This window comes from Lutra lutra, chromosome 1 (assembly GCF_902655055.1).
Source record: "Lutra lutra chromosome 1, mLutLut1.2, whole genome shotgun sequence".
In the NCBI taxonomy this organism is placed as follows: Eukaryota; Metazoa; Chordata; class Mammalia; order Carnivora; family Mustelidae; genus Lutra; species Lutra lutra.
In genome coordinates, this window is record NC_062278.1 from 195,624,565 (window position 1) to 195,643,615 (window position 19,051).

Here is a 19,051-nt window from a genome sequence, read left to right on the forward strand (position 1 = left end):
CCTCACAGGTGAGGAACTCAGGTCGGTTAATGTGGCTCGAGGTATCAACTGGTTGTGGTCCTAACAATGAGCTCCTCCAGTGGTTTTCCTGTCAAGCCTCCCGAAATCCACCCACCCCAGCTCTGCTACGTTAATAGAGGGGCCATCGCGCCTCCTTGTCCTAACAGCTTCAGACACCTGTATGGCATTGCCCAGTCTGGAGAGAGATGCGCCACCCAGTGGTCAAGACGGGCTGCTGCGGGCCCCGGTGGCCTGTGTTTGCATCCCAGCCCTGGGCCTTCCTATGCTAGTCCCCAGACCTCTCTGGGCTCAGCTTCCTCGGCGTTCAATGGAGATAGGTAGTGCCACCCTCCCAGGCTAGTAACCAGGAGGAGTAAAGACAGGTAGAGTGCAGAAACAGGGTGCACAAGCAACAGGCGCTCGCTGTTACTATCAGAAATTGCTTTCACTTGTATTATTGCAAATGTTCCTTCAGAAAAAACAGGGCTGGGAGTGGTAGGATTTCCATTTCATAGTACAGGTGATGAAAGGGAGATCCAAGGAGGGGAAGCACTGTGGCTTGCAGGGAGGGCCAGGCATCAAGTTGAGGCCTTCTAAAAATTCACTTAACATTGACTTCATACTTACTGGCCCGGGGGGCACTGAGGTACCAGGTGAATAAAGGTGAGCAAAGTACAGTACAGCTCCCCCGCAGTGGGGGAAACAAATGCTTTACAGAAATACGAGCCAGGGTTGGAGGAGAGGAATTTTCCCAGTCAAGGTGTACCATGGCACAGTACACGTTTCTGTAACATCATGACATTGCTGGGGTCCTCGGAGATTTAAGTGTAACCATTGTGGTTTTTAAGCTGGGACCCACGACTACCCTCCCCTCCCCCCAGGAAGGTTCATGTAAAGATTGTGTTTGTATGCACACGTTTTTTCCCCTAGGGAAAGGAGTCATGGCTTTGATCAGATTCTCAAAGGTCTTGACATGCCCCCAAATGGTAAGAACCCCAGTTCTAGAGGAGCTTGGATGTCATTTGTGAAAATTCTCAGTAAACGAGCAGCCCATGTTTTAAGTGTAAGCTTGTACACATACTGATAGATACCTCAACACTGCTGGTCGAGGAGGAGAAAGGCAGTTCTCCTACTCTGCCTTAGTGGCTCTCCTGCAGCCCCTTTACGTTGTTCTTCCATCGAGGCATTACGAGTGATTTGACCCTGAGCCAACCATTTCCGTGCTCAGAGCCCCTGTATCTGATCATATGGGGGTGATAGCTTCCAGTTTGCAGATTTCTGGGGGGATTTGGATGGTTTTAGTGTTTTACACACAGCAGACGTAACAGGCCCTCAGTGCATGTGAAGCTTCCTTCCTTTGCCTGGTGTCAAGCTTTCTGTTGGATCATTCCAGACATTCTTAGAGAAGTGTCCTCTTTGTTTTTTTTCTCCTTCCCATTCCTCTGCTTTCTGTCTTGAACCAAGATTGCATCTCTTCCCAAAAATTATTCTTAGTCCATGGCTGTGGCCTTTATGGAGCAGGCTTGTCAACTCCTGCTCTTTCCCTCCATTACCACATCTTGAGAAAACCTACCTGTCCTTTCCTCTCTGGTTCTGTGGATTGAATAGAGTGGCTATTTCATTTGTTGTTTCCCCCATGCCTTACATAATGGCAGCTGATCTTTTGGTCTATGATTCTCTCATGTTAGAAGTGGGAAGAGAAAAAAACTGCGCTGATGCCATCACTGTGAGAAAAGGCACATTCTGTTTTGTTGCCTTCAGAAGCTAGGAAGTAGAGATTTCCAGCATGCATTTTTCGTTCTAAATGAAAGCAACTGTCTATAGACTTGGGAACATGTGCCACCTCAGTCTTACTCTTAATGAAGAAGCAATAAAATGCTCATAGCACATCAGCCACTTCCAGGACATGTAGCATTGCTTCTCTCCCCACTCCTAGACAAATAGCTCATGGCTGGGTTGTGGATAAGGTCAAGGGCATGAGCTTGGGAGTCAGAAAGGCCCCATTGTGGACTCCATCCCTGCTGTGTGACAGCTGTGTGGCCTTGGACACTCTCCATAGCTTTTTTGAGCCTCGGTAAGATGGGGAGGAAGGTCGTGCATACCGTATTCATTTGCTAGTGCTGCCATTGCAAAGCAACACCAAGTGGATGGCTTAAACCCAGTGAGGCAACTGTGTTTTCTCACAACTGTGGAGGTTAGAGGTCTGAAATCAATGTGTCAGCAGGGTTGGTCCCTTCTGAGGATCCTGAAGGAGAATTTGTTTTGTGACTCTGTCCTGGCTTGTGGGGGGTTTGCCGGCAATCTCTGGCATTTCCTGGCTTGTAGACCCATCATCCCAGTCTCCGCCTTCATGTTCACATGGCATTCATTCTGTGTGCATTGTCCAAACTTTCCCACCTGAATAAGGACACCAGTCTTACTGCATGAGTGCCCACTCTTACGACTTTATTTCAACTTGATTCCCTCTATAAAGACCCAAGGTTACATTCTGAGGTACTGGGGGTTAGAGACTGAACATATCTTTGGAGGGAAAGGAGGACACAGCTCAATCTGTAACACATACCCACCACATAGGGTTTGCAGATGATTAGATGAGATAATCTACAAAAAGGGTTTAACTTAGTGCCTGGCACGTAACAACCCTCAGTACATTGCTTATTATTCATAAGGGAATTTATCATGCCCTAATTTCTCACCTCCAAGTCTTGGAGGTTTTCAGTTTCTTCTGCCCTTCTTTTTTTTCTCATTTTTCATCAACTAGAGGGCAAGTAAATGTAAAGGGAAAAGGCAAAGCGTAGACCAGTTGAAACATGGAAGGTTCTGCCACTTGACCATAGAACATTTTATACTTTAATATTTCCTCAACCTGAGCTTATATTAGTAAAAAATAGATTTGTGTGTGTAAAAATACACAGGAACCTACTATTTCAGTCCAGTCTGCATTAATTATTTGAGAAGCTTGTCTTAAATAGCACAATGATTTTGTTTGAGGGAAAACTCTGAAACCTAAATAGTTATCAGATGCCCATTAAAAAAAAAAATCAAAACTAACTCTGTCCAAGAAAACACGTTATTGGAATCAAATAAGCTGGCGGCATAATCCGCAAATTCCGTGTGTACAGCTATGGTATCTGAAACATAATTATCAAGCTTAAGTTAATTAGACTAATGCTCAGAAAATCTGGCCTGGCAGCCTGTGATAAGTAATTATATATCCTGATTAAAAATGTAATATGCAGCAAGCAGAGGCAATGGAAACTCCATTTGACACAGCATGTGCACGTGTACAATTAGGAAGCCGCGTAGAAGAATGTCCACAACGAGAAGGAACACGGTAGAAACCGAAAGGCATCATGCCCAGTCTTCTTCAAGATGTTCCCTTCACCCGCTGGGAAATGGGAGGCTGTCACCACAGAGCTGGCTTAGGAAGGGGATGTGGCCATGGGTACTCACTGACCACCCAGAGAATACTCCAGACCATAGTCTCTGCTCTTCTATTTCTCTCAAGCTTCTCCTTCAAAGGATGATTAGGTGTCAGACAATAGAGGTCCTCTTCCTTGGTGATTTTCCAGGCTTTGAAACGAGGAAATTGTCATTCATTATGGGTCACAGAGAAGGTTAGGATGCTGCTCTCTGTGCATACAATAAACACACCTTTCATTTGCCCTTCTGCTTGCTGTTTGGCTTTCTCTCACTATTTTTGAAGGAGGGAAAAATGCCACTGGGGATCCATGTGCAAAGACTAAGGACCCCCAACATTTGGCTGTCTCCTCAGGTTCATCCTAAGTTTACTGTTGCACAAAATTTTTGATTAAGTAAATGTGGTTAAATTTCAGATTGATGAGGGCTACCAATAAATCTTTTTTGTTCTGTATGGTTCTTACAATGTATCTCTGTTCCTGCATTAGTATTAGAACAATTGTTTGGGAAAACATAATCAAACCCTTCTCTGAGAACTGAGGGTGGCTATACCTGTGTCACCCTTCTGAGTATCTGTTAAGGTTGGTTGGGCAGGAAATATTTAGTGAACACCTACTACGTACCCAGCTCTGGTTTTGTAAGGTCTTCACTAAGGTCTTCGATGGAACCATGTGACGTTCTTTGAAAGGTTAAGGGAAGATTGAATATTGGCAGTAGACATGGTTTTGCCCTCATAGAATATATAATCTAGTGGGTAAGGTATTTACAACACAGTATATGTCCTCAGACGGAACACATCACAGGACCACCTGGGCCAGCCTTGAGTGAGCAGGGGAAGAAATGTCTTCCTTATACAGAATAGTATGTGCAGAGGACTGGTGGTCAAACAAGGCAGATTGTTGAAAGAGCCACTCTTGCTCAAACAGGGTAGGCACAGAGGCTGCAGAAGGTTGAGAGAGGGAGTGACATGGTCAATAAGGGCCTATCATACTAAGAAAGTTTGTCAAAGGCCAGTAACTCAGGACCAGAGCACTTGATAGCAAGGGTTGGAAGACCACCCTGGGCCATAATCTAGAATTTAATTTATACTTTTTAAGTAGGAGAGGCCCCAATATATCATCCTCCCACTGTATGTTCTGCTTCAAAATCTAGATTCAAGTCACTTCTATTAGATTTCATTGAGGATCCTTTTTAGTAGAGAAACAGGTCAAGGCTTTCAGTCTAAGACTGCAGAAAAGACCCCCACAATTCACTTAATCTTCCTGAGCCTTTTTTTCCTTTTCTATAAAATGAGGACAGCAGTATTATGCTTCTGCCTACCCCAACGTGGATCCAATGAGATTCTGCCTGCAAAAGTGCTTTAATTTAGACACTTGACCTTACTCCCCATTGTTGAGCAGACTCAGATACTGTTCTACGAGGGAGGGCATGCAGCTTTAGGGAATGGCCCTGGAGACCCAGCCACCTGTCAGCTACAGGGTCATATCTCTGATCTTAACCTCCTCACCTGAAAAAGGAGAAGACAGCACCAGGGCTGTCCAATAAGGGTTAAATGCAATTGTCTCTGTACCAATACTTCGTGCCTGGCACTTAGCGCATGTTCAGTAAAAATCCATTAATAATAACAATATAATTATACCATTATTGTTCTTGGGCTCCCTTCCTTTGATGTTTTCACTTCCCTAGAGCAGAAGTTCCCTGGCATTGGACCAAGAACATCTTTCTTTCCTTTGGCCAGGGGTCCATTTTCCACGCAACAGTATTTGTTCCTTGTGATTTAGTTGCCATTTGGCTGGAGGATTAAGTCCGGAATCTGACTCCCTTTATAAGTTGATGAGTCTTCTCTCTACCCAAGGCCCAAATAACTACTTATGAAGTGAAAAAAACAGTCCATCAGCAGGTCTTTTTGTTTGTTTTTTGTTTTTGCTTTGCTCCTGAAATGCCAAATATTTGGTATTTTATAATTCTTTAATTTTGGCATCTGGTACATACAGTCTGAGTAACCCTACAGGGACACTCATAGATCTTGGACTGGTAACTTGGCTACGATGCTTCAATCTAATGTCAACGAACTAGACCGTTATTGCCAAAATCAAAAATTAAAGAGGGAGAGGAGCAAAACAGCTTGGAAATTAATGGCTTTTTTCAACATCTTGTCTGTGTTTCCTACCCAAATAGCAGTCAGCTTACTGCTTCTTGTCCCCAACGTGGGAAACAGAAATGGCAAAGGGCTGCAACACCCGTCTAATGCAGTCCTGGTCTGAGAATCAGCACAAAGAAAAGGACTAAAAGAGATAATGAAATGTAGAAAGCCTGTGAAATTTATATTACCACTGCAGACATGTTTATTAAAACCCAGGCGAGTATTACTTTTGCTTTGGAAATAGGACATAAGAGGAAATTTATGGAGAGGAGAATGTTTGGATGACTATCTCGCAGACATAAAGCTCTTAAGGCAGAGCAGTTTTAATTAAGAACAGCATCCTGTGTGAAGTGTTACACCCAAAATAGATCCTAGGGGGGATTCACGGAAGGGATACATCAATTTCAGACATCTGGAATCCAATTAATAACTTCAGTGCTCTTACATAGCAAATGCTACTATGTTGTAATTCTCACCGAGGTTCTCCGAATGGGAGCTGGATTTCCATAGGGAGGGAAACTGCAGTCATCCTATGGCATAAACTGCATGTTGCCCAAAATGCCCAAGTTTGTTTTCATTCGTGGCCTGCGTTGATGTAGTTTTACTGAACAACTGGGTATCTGCAAGCCCATCACTCAGTACAAAATCTACGATATTGATGCCCTACACCTAACCGCACAATGAGCCCACACCCCACCCTTCCCCCCACAGAGTTACCCATCACCCTGAATCTCATGGTCTCATTGCTTCACTTCTTTTTACATAGTTTTAGGCATCTCTGTGCATTTTTTTAATAGGATATATTTTTAAGTTGTTTTTTAACTTTATTTAAAAAAAAAAAGCATCCTACTGCATATTATCTTTTAGAAGTTATTGTTTCCTTCATTATATGTTAAGATTTGTCCATAGGGGCTAATTGTCTCTTTCAAACAATTCTTTTGATCACTGTATGATGTTCCATTATGTGAATATATCACAGTTTATTCATCTACTTTCTGAAGAACATTGGTCACTTCCAGTTTTTGGCTGTTTTAATTAGAGCTGCTTTGAACATTCTCAGACATGTGAGAAACTTTTCTCTCGAGTATATGCCTGGGGATAGTATTGGCGGGTCACAGCGTGTTGTGAATGTCAGCTTTAGGAGATCAGGCCAAACCATCTTCCAAAGAGGGTGCTGCAACTTATCCTCTCACCTGCACTGCTATGGGGATCCCGAGGATCTCCAGGCCGTGGAATCACAAGGTTTAGGTGTAGCTCAAATTCTTCAACATTTGAAAGTGGTATTTGTATGTGAACTTGATCTCATGCTGTGTGACCTGAAGCTAAGACATAAAGCTGAAGCTGAGATATTATGTGCAGAGGTTGGGGAAGGGAGAATCAGACTTAGGCTTCCTGGTACCACTTGTCAGTCGGGGTCCTGTTGTTTCAGGGCAGGGTAAAATCTCAAGCCAGTGCGCGAGTACCCCTTGGATATTTGGACTGGAGAACTGCAAATATTGGTTTCAGACCCTGATTCTAGGAACAAGCATTTTTCAAATATTTGTTTCTGGGACTTTAAACAGATACCTAAAATTTTAAGAAGATACTTTAAGGCATTTTGATCTTTTATCCTTTAAAAAGCAACCAGACTCCTTTAAACCCCTGAGCAACACTGAAGTGAGATTAATTAAAAGATTAGGACTCTTAAAAGATTTTTATGGGTTTTTCATTCACAAAGTTATAACTCCTAACAATGACATTTAAAATCAAGCCATATATAGATATACATACATACGTATATACATGAGTCAAGCCTGAATTTTCATATATAATTTATATAAATAGTGTATTAATAAATGTAAGTATAAATCCCAGGCTTGGCACTTTCTATAGTACCTCTTGAGCATCTCAGTAATAAATAAATGAGAGGTTCGATGCACAGCAGGAAGCTGGAAAAGGTGAAGGTGTCTCTTTTCTAGCCTGATGCTTCGAAATAATCCCAAGCCTGGCATTGCATTTTAAGTGTTCACTGTGGTGAAGCTGTTACATGTGTATGTTTGCAGTTGGCTTACATCTGTTTTTTGTACTGATTTCTGGATTATGGTCACTTATAGGGTATATAAAATGAGCAGTTGAGCCTGTAACAAGGAAATCTCAGTTTCTTTCAAGTATTCTGTTTTTTGTTGTTTTTTGTTGTTTTTTTTTTAAAGGCATTTGAAATCCTTTGTGACAAAGATCTGCTGTCACACATGGTAAGCTTAGCGTTTCAGCAGCATCTAAGGCTTTACGTCTTCATTAAATGAGGTTTTTAAATGAGATAGAGGAAGGTATTCGGGAAAGGTTGGCTCCTAATTTATTTGTGCAACTCACACTGCCAGGCTTTGAAGGGCACTGGCAGGGCTCCATGAGAAGTGAATGGGCTTGTGAATAACAGAGGGCACGTTACTTTCAATGGGCATGTAGCAGCTTTGTGGGGTGTGGCTTCATAACCAGAGGCAGAATGATTACCTTGTGGAAAGAAGAAATTGATGACCAGTCCAGGGGAGTGGTGAGTACCCTTGGAATATGGATTTTATGTTCGTCATTTTTCATCTGCTAATATGGGGTTCCGGTGCCAGGCACCTGGCCGGATGGATTGGGGTAGCCCTTTTAGCTCTGCCAAACATACGGTGAACATTCAGAAAGCCACTTTCGAGGTCAGCCTGTGTCCTTGCTGCTCCAAGGTGGTAACTGCTCGTGCAAATAGCTTGCCGCTTGCTTGCTTTTCCATGGAAAATTCCCTATCAAGCGGTCTTGGTATTAAGAACAGGTAGAGGCCCAATGAGCAGAACTCAAGCCACAACGTGGCCTTGCCCTATCTTAGAGGGAAAGCTGGGCCAGCGAGTCCAGCTGGCCTCTCTACCTTCAGCTCACGGAGTCTGGACTTTGCACATCTTCACTTGATTAGTATTCTGCAGAGCCCAGCAAAAATAGGTACCCAGTCAGGGTGATGTGATGGAATCAGCCAATCCCTCAGTTAGCACTTGTGCATCTAGTGCTAAAGGGAAGGGGACTGGCCCCTTCTTTAGCCATTTCCTCTTTCTGCTCCTGTCACTGGTCTTGAGCCAGTGCACAGATCACACACATACTGCTGTGCTTCCGCTGAGTCTGAGCCCTTGCTGATCCTTCTCAAGCCTCCTTGTCACTTCAACAGAGCAGTCTATCCTGCCCACACTGTCTAATGTACTTCTGTTATTTCCCTGGGAGGGTAGTAACCGATTTGATTACTTCCTAATTATCTGCCTTTTCTCCTCAAATGTAAGCCTCTCGAGGGCACTAAACCTTGTCCAGCTAGCTCACCATCGCACAGGGTAATACAATGTCATAGATGTATTACTATGATTTGTTGAGTAATTTAATGAGTTCTGCAGAGAAATGAGCTTCTAATGCTCGGGGTGGGGGTGCTGGATTGGGCACCCCCCCACTCTGCAAACCTCCTTTGGTTTCTCCCGATGGGTTTTATCTTGAGGGCTTAGTGGTTGCTCCCTGTGGCTGCGTGCTGAGCAGGACTCTGAGGCCGTGTCTATGGCAGTATGCTTCTGGCTGTGTGTCTGATTACCTTCCTGCAGTATAGACACTCCAGGCGGTCACCTCGAGGAGAGCTCTCTTGCCTGGGCTGTGCTTCTAAAGATTCTGCAAGGGACCTGTAGAAAAAGAAGCCATATTGTAGCAGGAGCAAATATGAAGCAAAACGTTCAGGAGATTCAAAAGAAACCAGAAATTGGCCCCTCGCCTTTTCTCTTTCCTCATTCTGAGTACCAAAGCTGACATCACTCTGGGAAGAAAGGAGAACACTCTCGGTCAAACACCAATATCCAAGACACAGTGGGGGGAAGGCTTGCGGAACATGACTAGCCAAGGAAATTGCTTTTTTGTTGTTGTTAGGAAATTGCTTTTTGAATAAATGTTTCCTTTTCCAAAGTTTTGTTTCATCATGAAACTCCCTTTCAGAAGGAGTTTCATTTCATTTCTTGGTGAGCGTGTTTCTAGAAACAGGAGGCCTGAGGAAATCAAACTGGTAGAAATCTCTAGTCCCTGTTGCTTCACCAATTTCCTACCCATTAAAAAGCCAGTAAAGCTCCGATACAATGGAGCCCGGGGTGAGGTGTCGGGGATTAGTGATTATTTACTGAAAACTTGCCTGAGATGCAATTGCCCCCCTCAGAGGAGGCTCCCCAGCCCAATCCCGGTTTGGAGGTAGATCTGTGCTTGCAACTTCAGTTTTCTTCTCTGGGCTGCTCTATCACCTGTCCTATGTTAACCATAGGAAAGTCACCAAGTATTTACAGAATGGATACAAGGAACCCACCAATCGTATTTCTGATCCAGACAACTACTGTTCCTCATTAGCCATGTGACGTTGATTGAGTGATTCAAGTGTCTAGGAGACTGATGTTTCATCCAGAAAATGGGAATGATGAACTTATATAGGTACTATGTTGGGAGGGAAAACACCCTTAACCAACGCTTCTTGAAAACATACTGAGTGTCAGACTCCTCACGGCTTAGTAAGGAGATGGTCAGGACGTTACTGTCATTTGGTGATTTCTAACATACACATGAGAATTGGACAGGAAGTTTTCTACCAAATTAACTATTGGTGAGGGCTTATTATAATGGAAATACCAAGAACTGTTGGGTGAGCCCACTGATTTCTCTGCCGAGTCCCGGTAATCACTACTGCCATCATGGGATTTGCAGCTGAAATTCCCAGCCCGACTGAGGCAGGATCACGCTTATTCCTTAGGATCATGAGGCTCACTGTGGTAAGCCCTCAGGAAGATTTCAGCCCTGCGGTGTCCTAAAAATAAGAAGTTGGGTTTGTATTTTACTCTGTCTATGCTAATGATTCTCCAGTGTAGTGACTCCCATACCAACACCCCCAGCAGCCCCTCAAGGCTCACTTCCTGAGCCCTGTTCCTCAACTGCCCTGATGCCACGTTGTAAGAACATTCTAATGGTGGCTGACCAGGAGGCAGCATGGCAGATGCAGGACGCCCTGTCTGGGGTCACCTTTCTCAAATGTATGTTTCAGGTTAGCCTTACCGATTTCGCCTGTGACAAGACGAGACTGCTCTTTTGTTTTCATTGAAATCAACCACATAAGACCAAGAGCAGAAGTGTCCCTTTGCTGAGCTGCTCCTAACAAGCTCCTGATGGAAAACGGCAAATTACAATGTCTAACCAATTACAGCCCCTTTATGATCGCAGGCATGTGCTCCACCAAACCTGACTGCCCACCCTAGTTTGTACAGGTTTTATAGGGTGCCTGGGATACTCTGAAGACCATTCACAGTATAGTCTATTGAGTAATAGCTGGTCCAAATTGTGACGCTGGCAAAGTCTCATTTGCTGCTTTGGCAATCGGCTTGACAATGTGATACTTTAATGTATAATTGGATAAGCAATTGGGTTCTGTTATAGTACAGTGGTTTGGCATAATTACTTTCCAGTGCTGTGATTTTCTAGTTAATAAATACTTTTGGAGGTTACAAATTCTTAAACATCAACACTCTATACCCCTTGAAAGTAGGGTGCCATTAATTAATATAAGATCTTATTTCAGCATTTTGGCCTCATTGGCAGCACTAAAAACAAAACAAAATAAAAACCAAAAAAAAATCTTCTGCTTTAACTCAAGCAAGTTAGGCTTCATCAGAGTGTGGGCAACTAATCAAATGATGAATGCTCTGTTGACTACCTGGATTTCTCTCCATCAGGGCAATAAATAGGGCTTTGGAAACTTCACAGTGAATAAGAGGAAACCAGATGTCACTTGGTTGCACTTAGAGATCTCGCCATGTGGCCATCAGTCCAGGGTTCCAGCTCAAACAGAGTAAGAAGGGAGGCAGTTAACATATTTTTGCACAAAGAAATACTGGAAGATTCTCAGGTTTCTAAGAAAACACAAGTGGCTGTCCAAGTTTGGCAGCCCAGACTTATTATTTTTTTGCATCAAATGAAAGCAAGAGAGGATTCATTAGGACCCCAAGAAAGGCCTAAGTGGGTGACCATCTGCTCAATAACCAGCATGTAGAGAAAGGGTGTTTGATGGTTGGGGGAGGAAATGTGTGCTCAAAGGATGCTGGCTGTGTGTGTGACAGAGTGAGAAAACATCCAGAACCATGAAATGTAACTCAAGTTGACCTAAGTGGTCCAAGAAGCCTTCTTGGGGAGTTTGGGAAGCGTGTGACTGAGGAGAGGCGCATACTGGGCAGGGCAGGAAGGATTTTTATGCCGGTTCAGAGCAGAGTGAGCAAGGGAGACAACTTCCATGTTGCTTTACAAAGGGCCCAGAAGGAACCTGTCGGAAAAAGGTCTGCTTGCTCCAGGCAAGCACTGAGCCCCCGTGTCTAATTCCAGATGTTGCCACCAAGTCACCACCACACTGGTGCATGGGGCAGCTGAGCTCCCCTCTGTCCCCACCACCACCTCCTCGACGACGTTCATGCCTGCCCAGCTCCCATAGTTTCTGGTCTGGCTGCCGCAGGAGCCAGAAGCTCTAACTCATTCTCCAGCAAGGCCACTCTATGAAAAACTGTTCTAAGCTTTTAACTCCCCTGCTTCCAACCCTTTAATGTCTTCTTTGCAGCAAAAATAAAATCCACATTTCTCAGCCATCCCTACGAGCTGCAAATGATCTTCCATGTTCCTTACGTTTCTAGTCACTCAACCAAGATTCCTTTTTCCTCAGTGCTCTGCACTTCTGCTCTGTGTGAAATAGTCCTTCTCCCTCCTCTTTGCTTCAGGGATTTCTAGCCATTGTTCCCATCTCAGCTTAACCAGCACTTCTTTGGGGAAGCCTTCCTTCCAAAACCCCTCTCTACCCTTCCACCGTCTCTACAGATCTTAAGGCACTGGTCGTTCTTCAGAGCTCTTAGAATATTAAATTATTTTGACTTTCAAGATCTGTTTAAAAAAAAAAATTCTGAAGCATTTTCCAGTTCAGCCCAATATAAACCACATCCCCAGTCTAGAAGGTCCACGTTTTAGCCTCACATTATCAGTGACTTCCCTCCTCTCAGCTGAACCTCCCACCTCTGGACCATCTTTCAAGGTTAATGCCATGCTTAATGCTGTATTTCTGACACAGTTTTACTTAATCTATTTTTTAAATCGACTCCTTACCTTAAATAAATTTACTTTAAAAGGAAACTTGAGATGACATCATAAATGGGAGATAACCTTCAAAATAAATGTGATCTAAACAAAAGAATCTTATTAAATTCTAGCTAGAGTCTGGATGGTTCCCCTGTGTCTCTTAGAGGTCATGTTGGTCCCATGTTAAGGACATGCTAGCACTGAGGCTTTCTTTTTGATTAATCAGAAGGGTTGGAAGACAATTGAAAATGGAATAACTTTCAGAAAGATTCAAAACAGTTTGTGGTTTTGAATCATAGACTAGAGGCCATCTTCGGGGCCACGGAGATATCTTCCCCATCTTTAAACCATGGGATGTTAAGGCTTCTCAAACTGGCAACTAAGGTTCAGTTCTCTTGACCACTCTGATCGATGGTCACGTATGGCCACATCAGGATTCTTTCGGAAAGAGGGATGCACACAGTCGGCAAAGTTGAACATTATGTGTCTGCTGAAGCTGTTGTCATTGTCCAGAATAACCTTGTCCTTAAAATCCCACCACCATCTTTTGAGCCCAGGTCAAACCCCAATTTTGTAAAGTCAACCCAAGACCCCATCCTGGGTATTCTGAGAGCACTATGATAGAACTTCTCGCCCAGCCCAGTCCTTATGCCAGACTGACTTGTATTATATTAAACATATGTATAAATCTGGTCTGCCCTGTAAGGTGGTAAGACCCCAGAAGGCACAGATTTTTGGCTTCTTCATCTTTATAGTTAGCGTAAGACCTACAGCAGTGCCTGGGATATATCATGTGCTCAACAAATGCTTGTTGGCTAAGTTGAAAGTAGAGGCAAAGAATCAGATCTGAAAAAAAAAAAATATAGATTTACTTCCCTATTCCTTGATATTATTTCCCTTTCAAGACTTTATATAAACACCTGTCTGAACAGAGCCATCAACCCATAAGAAATAGTTGAAGCTTTCTGCTCTTTATGTTGTTTTACAAAACTAATAACAATGAAATATATTAATGTACTTTATAACAACACCCAAGTTTATATGCAGCCACTTGCTTCTTTAAGAAGTGGTATTAAATTGTTTCTCCCCCCATACCCTACCCACTGAAGACAATTTTGCATTTTACTACAGGTTAGTTCTGAGTTCTGAAAAACATTTAAATTATGGTGCATCATTCTTCCCACTGTATTCCATTACAGAGCTATAAAAAAAGTCAATAGCCAAGGCAGTTTGAGCATTACATCAGGGAATTAATCTTTACCCCACATACCTCCCGATAGCATGCTCAATACCCGGGAAGGAGCGGAATGTCACCATTGATGCCTATCAGTACTTCAGTCAGAAATCCTGTTAACACTACCTTCCCCAAAACCATTTCAGGCAGATAAAGTGGAATGACTGCAGATACATTTTTTTTAATCTCTTTTCACAGCTATATAGAAATAGGATGCTCTTCCAAGAGCCATCACAGACTTCACTCTGTTGAATGTGAATAAAGACTTTTTGGTTCAAATTTTTGCAAACTTTGTAACTTAGGTGAGCACTTTTCCTCTAAAGAACCAAGTGCCTGTGAAAAGAATGTCATCTGTTCAACAATTTCCCTGTTGCATGGAGAGAAGGAGAGCGACGTGCTGGGGTGCTAAGCATTTTCATGGCCATTTAACTTACGTGATGTAATTATCAGGAGGAAAGACAGAGCACTGTAGTGTGTTGAATCCCAGACAGTCACCTGGAAGGAGCACTGTTCTTTGATGTACTACTAACAGAGAAAAACACTGCCAATTAAATGATGACACACCATTGATTGTGGAACACACTTTGATTTCAGAGATGTGAAAATGTGAAAAAGTGCGTGCCTGAGAACCAAAGAGCTATGAGATTTAAAGGGAGCTGGTGATTTATTCTTCATTTCTTGCACTTATAAGCCTTAGAGTGCACCCAATGCTCGCCTTGAGTTTGTTCGTCCTTTGGAGAGCTTGCATCTTTTCCAGGATTCACAGCTCGGCAGGTTTAGGAACAACCTAAAAGTGAGCCAAATACTTCCTGTGGTCTTTTTCAAAGGGGTCTCCTGGACCAAGTTACCAGATAAAATACAGGAGGAAGTCTAGTTAAGTCTGAATTTCAGATAAACAAATAATACTTACCAGTAACAGTATGTCCCAAATACTGGATGAGATATACAGGACACTCATTTCATTTGTTTTAGTATTTTTTTTTTTTTTCGCTGACTCTGGGGGCCTGCCCCCAAGGTGATTTGACTTCATTTGACCATTACCACATGCTTTTTACTCTAGGACCATGACCTTTATTCTGAGGAGCCTCCATTAATACCTTATCCATTCCTTACGACAACCCTGAGAGTTAGGGATTATTCTAAGTCATTTTAGATCTGAAGGAGCTAAATTTCCTCCTCAGGTTTAAATGTGTCAGGTTCTTTGGTATGGGCCTGAATTTTGACCATAGCTCTTAATCCTTTTACAGGATATTTAAGGTCAAAAAGACACATATCACTGGGGAACCATGAAGATAGGAAAAACACTTTTGCTCCTGGCCATAAGGTCTCTGCATTGGTCAGTGATCACTGTCATGGGACAGCGTACGTAGCCTAAGAATAGTTGTTTGCTATTGCTGTGACTACTACTATGTGCCCAGCACATCACTGCTCACAACTCTTACTGCTCCCTTTTACAGAGGGTAAAACTGAGGCACAAAGAGGTTAAGGAGCTTGCCCCTCTCATTGTCAATGTCTGGGCCTAACCTCATCTTCTTGGAGAGAAGTTGCTGGATGTTCCTTAGAACCCCCATCACTCTTTATTGTAGCACCCTGTTTCTTTTTCAAACTCAGCTGACTCTAAAAAGCCTTTCAGACTGGGCCGTGCCTTCCCAGCAGCAGTCCTCCCACTTGGAAATGCCCCTCACATTGATAATTAACCATTTGGTGTCTATTCTCCCTATCTGGGGCCCCCTGAAGACAGTAACGGGGTCTGTTTCAGTGTTCTAATGCCAAGGCCAGCCCCTAGCATTGCAGACACAGAATAAATACTGTGTGCATGTAGTCACTGCCTTTCCCCGTGAGCAGCCTAAATTAATCTGGAGGGTTCATCTGAATTGAACGCCCCCCTCTCCCCCCGGCATTAAAGCTTCCTCAAGGCATTTAGTACCTTCTGGATGAACAGCCATTGGAGGTCATTAGAGTTGATCTCTGCAGGTCTGCAATGCTTGTACCGTCCAGGTTCTTGGGTTGCCTCAGGGAAACAGAAATTCACTCCAAACTACAGCATGTTTAATTTCCAGGTCACCTGGGTGGCTCTTCTGAGGCACAAGTCTTATTCACCAGGATCTTTCCTGGGCTCCCTATTTCTGCTGAGACTGAAAACTTACTCAAAGTCTCCTGAACCAGATCAGCATCCTAGTGTTGCTGGGACAAGCCCCGTGGCCCAGACACTCTTTGACAGAATGAGAATAGAAGCAAAACAGTTCCGGAGCAGGGTTTCCAAGGAAAGCCTCTACTCTGTGGACAGGACAAAAAGCACTGGGCTCGAAGGCAGATGTATTATTTATCAGGTACACGGGTTCTGTCTGTCCACATACACGCTTCTCCCATGGGCGGGGCTTCTCAACGGTAAGTGCACCTTAGAATGAGCTGAGAAGTTTGAAAAAAAAAAAAAAAAAATCCCCAAACTCAGACCGTGTCCAGACAAATTAAAGCAGATCCCCTGTGTGCACCCGGGCAATAGCAGTTTCTTGAGTTCGCCAGGGGATGCCAGCGGGCAGCTAGCACTGAACATGGCTGTCCTAAAGAAAGCCCCACGCTTCCATCTGGGAGTTTTCGGAGGGAAACCTCTAAGTTTTAAAAGCCATATACAACAGAGCTTTGCAAATATGATTAGTTTTTGTTTTATTTATTCCCTACCTCGCATAAACAACTTGGAAGTGTCGGCACAACGTTGCCATCTGTAAGGCATATGACAAAAACAGACGGTCGCCTAATAACCAGGGAGGCATTAGCGCTCACAGGCTCTAAATTATTTGGATTCGTCTGGTATGATCTGTGGTGATGAAGCCACTTAATGTTTGATTTCTGGGTCTTTTTGATGGCAGCACCAGAAGTGGGGAGGCCATATTTTCCAGGCTGTATATATTGTTCTTTGTCATCCTATTGGATTGTTAAAAAGAGGGATTTATAACAGACCTAAAGCTAGAATCAAAATGAAAATTAGTTCTTGAGTAGAAAAATAGCAATCCCATTTGCCTCGCCCGTAGCAATTGCGTCATATCTGCCTCTGCAAGGAAGGAAATGACTTCTTAATGTGGTTTTCTTCCACTAAGGAGAATTAAATCTATGTGGCAAAATGTAAAACTAGAGTGCTGGCAGCCATATTCTGAACGGAAGATCCATGACCCTCATCAACATACTTGTGGCCCAGTCATATGCTAATGAACCTCATTTAGGCTCAGACTTACCCCAAGTGGAAATACAGCTCAGCTGGAGAGCTGGGCTATCATTCCTTCACTGTTTTCCCTTGTGCAGCAAAGTTTGCTCTTAACTACGGGGAAATTTCCCTATCTGCTGCAAGGGGCCACGTGGTTCAGGGTGGGGGAGAGGGGGTATGGGGTGTCTCTGCGTTAGATTTACAGTGATTTGGGCCTGAGATAGGAAATTCCATTATGGCAGTGGAGAGACCTTTTGCTGAGGCAGCAAGATACTTTTCAAAGGATCTGCCTTTTGTGGGGGTATGCACCTGGCAGGCGGAGCTGGCTACTCTTTGGTGGCCTGGCAGTTCCTCTGGGATAGAGAAAATGGCGAAAATTATAGTGAACAACTCCATCACTGCCTAGCTGGGTGAGAAGTTCAACAAGCAAAGGAACTTCCTCGGATCTCCATTTCTTCCTTGGTAAGATGGAGCTAAGTAGTCCCTGCCTTATGTATAGATGATGGTATAGATTAAATGAAATGATACACATCAAAGAAACTACCCGTTCATATCATAAATACCAGCCATCATTGGTGCTGTTAAATCATTTACCTCAATCTCTTCAAATGACTTACAAAATACTACACCGTGCATCCTAGGAATTTACCTTTAGCATTTTACAACGGATAAAGCCCCACACAGGAATAACAAATCTAGTTAATAAAACTGAATTGCAATAGGAGATGAAGGGGAGAAATTGAGCTCTTCCAATGAAAAATTCTGAGAATATCTTCTCTCTGATAGAATTGAAATTTTATTTACTTTCTCTGTAAATCTGAGACATATACAAGGTGTCTTAAAAAATAAATGCGGGTGTTTGAAGAGGATTTTAAAATGATTTAATTGAGTTAGATCAATTGTTAATTTTTTGATGTTCTTTTTTTTTTTTTTTTTTAAGCTGTTTGCCTCCCTAAGGCTCTTTTAATGAATATGCTCTTATTTCTCACTCAGTACTCATGGCTCCTGTAATATTATCATGATTTGCTTGGGCTAGTTTGGTTCACTGAACAAAATGTCTAGTAGGTAAACTGCAGGCCAGCTTAGGGGAATGATCATGGGTAGGGGGCCAACTCCCTGTCTTCAATGTCAGTGAGTAAAATAAATGAGCGATGCCAGCTGAGCCTAAGACTAGAGAGTGGTGGGGGTTATGGAACATGGGAGGGTGCTCCCCTCTGTGACCCCCCACTCGCCACCTCCGCAGATAAGACAAGGCATGGAAGGGACCACAGGCTAGCCTAATCTGGTTATTTGATCACAAAAGCTGGAAATGAGGATTCTTACTTCCCTATTTTCACATGTGGGCAACTAGTGCAATGAAAAGACACACAACCTTCCAGCCTCTGATGTGCACAACTGTGTTCAGCCCACAACACTTGTTCTGAGTTCCCGAGGACCCATTCATGAGCTGATTCCATTGTTTCCTCCAAAGCTCCAGAAACATGACAAGGAAGAGGAGGACGCCCCAACCTTGTGGAGGTCCGAGGAGGAAATGGCAGCAGAAGCCGCAAGCCTGCGGGCCTACTTTCAGTGACTGTGCAGGTAAACACCGGGCATTTCATCACTCACACCCTCCATGGGGCCCTAGAAGGAGGCTCCCTGCCCAGGATGGGTACAGACAAGCAGGCGCAGGAGGGTTCAAAGACATGAAAGCCAGAGTGGAGAAAACCCTGACCCTTGAGGCATGGATTCCTACCTCTGGGTTTCCTTTGCCTCCCTGCCTGCCTGCCACCTTCTATGGGGGACTCTCCTGTCTGCTGCCTTCCTTCCAGTCTACCTCAAGTCACTGTCCTGCCCTTCTCCAAACCAACCTCACCAAGCAGGCCAAAAGAGTTTGCAGTGCAAACCTGATCATTTAAAAAGCCCAAACCCTTCGAGAGCTCACGTCTCAGATTCC

The 19,051-nt window shown here is 43.6% G+C and overlaps 1 protein-coding gene across 1 annotated transcript in view; it reads left to right on the forward strand.

Moving 5' to 3' along the window:
• Positions 1 to 19,051, forward strand: part of FHIT (fragile histidine triad diadenosine triphosphatase) — an 851,975-nt gene that overhangs the window by 807,286 nt on the left and 25,638 nt on the right. Inside the window, exon 6 of the mRNA XM_047690617.1 lies at positions 18,587 to 18,696. Coding sequence (XP_047546573.1) covers positions 18,587 to 18,688 — 102 coding nt within the window. The 3' untranslated portion in view covers positions 18,689 to 18,696. The remainder of the gene's footprint in view (positions 1 to 18,586; positions 18,697 to 19,051) is intronic.